This window comes from Labrus bergylta, chromosome 5 (assembly GCF_963930695.1).
Source record: "Labrus bergylta chromosome 5, fLabBer1.1, whole genome shotgun sequence".
NCBI classification, from domain to species: Eukaryota; Metazoa; Chordata; class Actinopteri; order Labriformes; family Labridae; genus Labrus; species Labrus bergylta.
In genome coordinates this window covers 30,825,297-30,832,796 of record NC_089199.1, presented here as the reverse complement: position 1 = coordinate 30,832,796, position 7,500 = coordinate 30,825,297, and the positions used below count along the sequence as shown (strand labels likewise).

Here is a 7,500-nt window from a genome sequence, read left to right as displayed (position 1 = left end):
TTTGACATCCCTGCCCTAAGATAAGAGTTAGCCCTAACCCTAACCCCCCAAAAAAAGACGATCGTCTGCAACGAAAAGTGAACTAAGTAAACATCTGTAATATTTATTCTAGTTATAGAGAAGACATTCAATCAAAGAGTCTTCAATTTAAACTTTCCTTTGACAGTTTCAGAATCTCACAGTGTCACAAACATCTCAGACAAAACAAGTGTTTGACTTTATTTTTACGTCTGATGGTTGAAATTGGAATGATTGTTTTTCTTTGTTTAATTATTCATAATTTATCTAAAAATCAGCCGTTCAGGTGGTAAAGAGTGAAATATACAACAAGTTATGTTTTTATATATTTAGGTTTAAAATGTAAGGCTTTAAATTGCTACCACTCTGTGGATAAAACCACAGAAGAAGAAAATGGACTTCAGCATTAAGATCCTCAGTGTGGATCATTTGATTATCAGCCTGAAGTCTACAGTTTAGTTTCACATCATATGAATCTGAACAGAGAAATTAAACCTGTTGTCTTACCTCAGAGTCTCCAGTCTACAGTTTGGACTCTTCAGTCCAGAACACAGCAGCTTCACTCCTGAATCCTGCAGCTCGTTGTGACTCAGGTCCAGCTCTCTCAGATGGGAGGGGTTGGACTTCAGAACTGAGGCCACGACTTCACAGTGAGTCTCTGACAGTCCACAGCTATAAAACCCGTCATGACATTAATGGTACATAATATGTTATTTAAAGGAATGTCTTAATATTTTGACAAATTGTGTTCAATCATAATCGTGCGTGCATGCGTGTGTGTGTGTGTGTGTGTGTGTGTGTGTGTGTGTGTGTGTGTGTGTGTGTGTGTGTGTGTGTGTGTCTCAGTGATGCTCCGTCATGAAGACAGCAGAGAGAGGAGCAGGGAAAAGTAGCTGCAGCTACATCAAATGTGCTTCATACTTGTAGCCTAGTTTTAAATAAAGTATAGCATAGTTATACATGAATGATGGGTAAAACATTTACCCGCCCTGTGGCGGATAGCCCTCTGAAATGTACTCGTCAAAAAGACAATCTAGGCGTTTGGCAGTTGTTCATTTCAGACCCTGAGTATACATCATTACATCATACATAATATCAAATCAAGGCTTATAGTATTCAAGTAATAGGCTATTAATGACAGGAAATGTTTCAACATTTAAAGAAAATACTGACATGCTCTTTGTCTCGCTTTTTAACAGAGAAAAAAGTTTATTTTAGATCTTTAACTTTACTATTTTGAAGCTGGAGCGAGTTTTCATTGTAGCCATGTAGGCTAACTCATTTAGCTGCAATCTGCTCATAGAGTCAGAGCAGAACAAACAGCAGACCGGGGACTCAATTTATGTTGTTTGTTGTCACAAATTGTAAAGAACTGTGGCTTAAGAATCAGGCTGTGTTAACTTGTCACTGTGTAGCTTTATTCTGAACTCACACACTGCACGTAACAACAATGCACTCTATCAGGTATGGTGGCTGAGGAGGATCACAGTGCAAAGTCGCACTTCACAACAGCGCTTCTAGCGCTCTAATGATACATTACACAAATCACTCTGTTACGTTACTTTTATTAACCCCTAACCCCCCGTTACATGCTCAACTTTGTCAAAGCTAACTAGAGAAAGAAATCTTGTTTTTGAAGCTTATAGCAAATTAATTGTTCTCAGATGAATTCTTGTTTTGAGTTTGTAAATTTGTAATAAAGGGGCAGTTAAGAGACGGGGGGGGGGGGGGGGGGTTGTGACAACAAACAACATAAATTGAGTCCCCAGTCTGCTGACACGACTTCCTTTAAAAAAAATAAATGTGAGCATAATACTTTTAATTTTCTGCGGAACATAATACCTTACTAACACAATTAAATGTACTGGAACAAATGTGTGTAAAACAAAAACTAAATGTATTATTTTGTCCGGTTTACTTTTTTCTCCACCCGGCCACCTTCTGTCTGTAACGTGATGTAAGGTATTACTGTTGGTAACTTCAGTAATCATGTCACTTTTACTAAACAGTTATCTGGTTAATGGTGTTACTTTAAGTTCTTCTACTGTCAGTGTTGCTCCCCCGACCTGGCCTAGTGGTGCCAGAGAAGAAGTTTCTGGATGTAAATACAAAGAAGCAACACAGTTTAGCTGTGTTCAGCTCGGCTGCAGGATTTATTCTGCAGAACTTGCCTCTCTTTGGGGTATTATGCTCCTCACAAGCGCTATGCGCCCTCTAGTGACCTGATTGAGGATTGCAATAGTAACATGTTCAGTGCACTGGAATTCGGCTCTAAACAGATATTTTAGACACATAAACATAAAAAGATATGTTGGGGTCTATTTTTAACTCAATACATTTGTTCTGACTGTCCCAATGACTTTTAACACAGTTTTCAAATCTTGTCATCCATTTTTAACTATTTGATAACCTTTGTATTTAGCTTTAGACGATACACATTTTAATGAATTATATACACGTTTTTTTAACCCTTTACATCAGCATAAAGTGAGGACAGAAAAACTAATCAAATGTCCCTTTCCACGCACGCTAACACAACTCGTCAGACTTTAATCTCGTGACGTTGGCTCGAGTCCATGAAGGAGGAAAACAAAAATGTCCGAGCGGTTTAAATCAAGACAAAGAGAAATATTCTTGATTTACTTAATAGACCGTGTGCAGGAGTTAACCTTTAAATCAGCATTCAACATTATCCCAGTCTTTGGTTAATGGGGTTGTAATTAGGGCTGCCGCGGTGATCCAAGGTGGCTCAATAGCGTGGTGTGAGGTAATATCACACTGTACAGGTTTTAAAACCAACTGTCATGATTATAACTGTTTCAGCTGTGTGTGTGTGTGTGTGTGTGAACGTTTGTCTCTGTCTCTGATTGTCACTGCGTTGTTGTTAAGAAAACAATAAAATAAGTTTGAATAAATTATAGACTTCAAACTTTCCTTTTTGATAAATCTTATAGTTAGGGCTGACGCTGGTGTAGACCAGATCCTAGTTCTGCTCCTATAGACTTAGACTACCAGGAGAACTGATACCTCTCTCTCTTTCTCTCTCTCTCTCTCTCTCCCTCTCTCTCTCTCCCTCTCTCTCTCTTTCTCTCTCTCTCTCTCTCTCTCTCTCTCTCTCTCTCTTCTCTCTCTCTCTCTCTCTCTCTTTCTCTCTCTCTCTCTCTCTTTCTCTCTCTCTCTCTGGTGCATGCTGGGAGTGAGTGGTGCGGAGTGAGATGCTGAGCGAGTGGTTTTCATGGTTGTTTTTCTTTGGTAATTTGATTTAATTTAATGTAGTTTATTGGTTGTAGTTTCACTTTAAGTTAATAGTTAGTGTGTGTGTGTGTTTGTGTTTTTTCTTTTTCTCTCCTGCCGGTGTCTCGCCGGTCGGCGTCTTCAGACGTCATGGTAAATGGAGTCACCTTCGGCCACCTCACGAGAAAGCATGGCATTAAAATTAATGGCAGCTTTCCGTGCAGCGTGGAGGAGATTGGGCTTGCGGTGGGGGAGAAGGTCGGGCACAGCAGCGTGAGGTCGGCCGCTCGGATGAACAGCGCCGTGGTCATCTTCCTGGATCAGGTAGAGAAGGTGAACCGAGTCGTTGAGACAGGCATCACGGTGAACGAAATGTTTGTACAGGTGACTCCACTGACACAGCCTTCCACCAGAGTCATCCTGTCCAATGTCCCTCCGTTCATAACCGACGAGTTTCTTAGCAGAGAGCTCTCCAGACATGGGAAGGTGGTGTCCCCCATAAAAAAGATTCTTTCTGGATGTAGATCTCAGCTGCTGAAACACGTGGTGTCTCACCGGAGACAACTGTTTATGATACTTAACAATCGGGATGCGGACCTCAACCTCCGCTTCCATGTTAAAGTAGATGATTATGACTACGTGATATTTACCACCTCGTCGGCTATGAAATGTTTTGGTTGTGGTGAGGAGGGACACACCGTGAAGGCCTGTCCGAGACAAGGGAATCCGGCTCCGCCTGGCCGTGGGGTGACGCCCGGCCCTGTGGCGGGGCTTTCCGCTGCTCCGCCGGTTGCAGCGGAGCGGCGGGAGGCCCCTGCCCCGCGGCCTGAGGCCGCGGCGGAGACTTCATCCGCTGCGGCCCGGACCGTGGCATCTGAGCGGCCGATAGCGGCACCGCGGAGCGCGCCGCGCCTCGCCGCTGCTGTGTCTGACCTGGAGCACGGGGTGGTGAGTATGAATGATGTGCACGGTGTGGGTGAAAACAATCAGGGAAGTGAAGGAGAGGTTTGGGTGATGTGGTGGAAAGTGAGGTGGGTGAAGAAAAGGGGGAAGAAACAGCTGGAAAAAGTGTGAGTGAAGTACAGATAAATAAAGCAAGTGGGGTCAGTGAAACGCAGGAGGGTGTGTCAGAGGAGGAAGATGAAACATAGGCAGAGGAGGCAGGTGGGGGGAACAGTAAACTTACATGGGGGGAACAGGTGGAAGAGGCTGAGATGGAGGAGGAGGAAGAGGAGGCAGTGAGGGTCAAATCTGCTTCTAAACGCAGAAGGAAAACTAGAGGCACAAAGTATGAGGCAAAGACTAGCAAAGTGGAGGAGGAGGAGGACAGACAGACAGCAAGGGGACAGGGACAGACAGAGGAAAGTGAAAGTGATGACTGTGTCTCTGATAGCAGTGATATATCTGGATTTAAAATAAGTAACAGTCAACAGAAAAAACTTTACTCTGCAGAAATGATTAAGTCGTTTTTAGCAAAAACCAAAAATGCTAAAGGTGTTAAAGTTGAAGAGCATTTCCCAGTTTTAAATTTGTTTTATACCTCGGCCAGACTCCACATGAGCCAAAAGGAGGAGTCTGGCATCACTAACAAGGAGTTTTTTAGATTAAAAAAACTTGTGTCTAAAGTTAGAAAACAACTGAACAATGATGACGGGAAGAGCTCCAATGTGTGTTTTAATTAATTTATTGATTTTTATTTTTGTTCTTAATTTCTCACTTATGGATAATTTTAGAGTGGGAAGTTTGAATATAAATGGAGCCAGAGAGTCAAAAAAAAGAGCAGCTATATATGAAACGGCCAAAATGAAACATATTGATGTTTTTTATTTACAGGAGACACATAGTGATAGCACCAATGAGGCAGACTGGAGGAGAGAGTGGGAGGGGGAAGTCATTTTAAGTCACAACACTTCTCTTAGTGGAGGAGTTGGCTTTCTCCTCTCCAAGTCTTTCACTCCGGTTTCACTGGAGGTCGAGCATTTTATCGAGGGGAGGTTGCTTTTAATTAAAGCACGGTTCGACCTTTTTACTGCAGTTTTTATCAATGTGTATGCTCCAACAATCGGTGCAGAGAGGAAGCTGTTTTTACAAAAAGTTAACCGTGTTTTAAATGGCTGTGCCTCGGAGGATTTTTTATTCTTTGGTGGGGATTTTAACTGTACAGAAAATGCATCTTTAGATCGCAACCATGCAGAGCCGCATCCAGTTTCCCAACATGTTCTGAGGCAGCTGGTCTATTCTCATGGCCTGGTGGACGTGTGGAGAAGGATGCATGCAGACTGCCGACAGTACACATGGTCCCACCTCAGAGAGAGTAGGATCTCCTCAGCTAGACTAGACCGTATTTATTGTTTTAAGCATCATTTTAATATTTTTAAAATGTGCAGTATTGTTCCTGCTGGTTTTACTGACCATTCTTTACTCTTGTGTAATGTTTTTATTCAAAACATTTTACCTAAAAGTGCTTATTGGCATTTTAATTCAGTCTTAACATTTGATAAACATTTTAAAGAGGTTCTTATTTATTTCTGGGATGTTTTTAGACAGAGGAAGGGTGAGTTTAACAGTCTTAGGCAGTGGTGGGACCATGGTAAGACTGAGATTAAACTTTTATGTCAACAGCACACCCTCAATGTCACCAGAGACATCACCAGATCTATGAAAGACCTGGAGACTGATATAGTGGAACTAGAAAGATTGAGCGAGTCCACAGCAAATCGAGGATATATTGAAATCCTCAAAGTCAAAAAGCTAGCTTTAGCCGACCTGTTGGATGTTAAAGTACAGGGTGCACTGGTCAGGTCCCGGTTTCAAGCCATCACGGAGATGGATGCTTCCTCTAGTTTCTTCTTCGGCCTGGAGAAGAGGAGTGGGCAGAGGAGGGTAATCCACTCACTTTTAGCAGACACAGGGCAAACATTGACAGAGCCATGCCAGATAAGAAGGCGAGCTGTGAGTTTCTACTCAGCACTCTATTCAAGTGAGTATGAGGAGGAGGAAGCTCTGATGGAGGAGTTCTGTAATGGACTGCCTCAGATCTCTGAGGTGACCAACACACAGCTCAACGGGCCGTTACAGATGCAGGAACTGAAGGCCGCTCTGCAGGGCATGCAAGGGCGGCGGGCTCCCGGCATAGACGGCCTGAGTGTGGAGTTTTATAAAGCCTTCTGGGACATCTTGGCAAAAGATCTTTTAGATGTTTTTAATGAAAGTCTGGCCTCTGGCTCAATGCCCATGTCCTGCAGGAGAGCCGTAATCACCTTGCTCCCGAAAAAAGGTAACCTGCAGGACATCAAAAACTGGCGCCCTGTGTCTTTGCTGTGTGTGGATTACAAGCTTCTGTCCAAACTCTTTGCCTCCAGGCTGGGGAAGGCTATGGAGCAGGTCATCCACCGGGACCAGACCTACTGTGTGCCCGGCAGGTCCATGGTGGACAATGTCCACCTCATTCGTGATATTTTGGATATTTTGGACGTCTCCAGCTCATCGGGCTGTAACACTGGTCTGATTTCTCTAGACCAGGAAAAGGCATTTGACCGCGTTGAACACAACTTCCTCTGGAAAGTTATGGAGAAGTTTGGGTTCAGCGCTGGGTTCATAGCCAAGATCAAAGTGTTGTACAGTGGGGTTGAGAGTGTGCTGAAGTTTAACGGCGGCCTGTGTGCTCCTTTCAGGGTGTGTAGAGGCGTCAGGCAGGGCTGTGCTCTGTCCGGCATGCTTTACACACTCTCCCTGGAACTCCTCCTTAACAACATACGCTACCACTCACAGGGCTTGGTTTTACCTGGTTTTAATAGCAACATTGTTTTAAGTGCTTATGCCGATGACATTGTTGTTTTTATCAAAGACCAGAGGGATGCAGATATTTTAACCAACATTATAAAACGTTTTAGCGTAACATCGGCAGCGAGGGTGAATTGGATAAAAAGTGAAGCCCTCGCTGTCGGTGAGTGGCGTGACGGTCTCCCAGTTCTTCCCCAGAGCTTGGCCTGGAGAACAGATGGCTTTAGGTACCTGGGGGTTTTCCTCGGGAAAGAACACATAGTCCAGAGGAATTGGGAGACTGTCACAGAAAAAATTGAGGGGAAACTTTCCAAGTGGAAATGGCTGCTCCCTCAAATGTCTTTTAAAGGTAGAGTATTGGTTTTAAACAACCTTGTAGCATCCCAACTGTGGCACCGTTTAACCTGTGTAGACCCCCCTTCAGGCTTGCTAGCCCAGCTACAAAAGAAAATGGTAGATTTTTTT

At 43.6% G+C, this 7,500-nt stretch overlaps 1 protein-coding gene across 1 annotated transcript in view; it reads right to left on the bottom strand.

Annotated features, from left to right (window-relative positions):
- LOC136179336 (NLR family CARD domain-containing protein 3-like) overlaps positions 1–7,500 on the bottom strand; it is a 373,903-nt gene that overhangs the window by 357,789 nt on the left and 8,614 nt on the right. Inside the window, 1 exon segment of the mRNA XM_065955511.1 lies at positions 526–690. Within this exon segment, the coding sequence (XP_065811583.1) occupies positions 526–690 (165 nt within the window).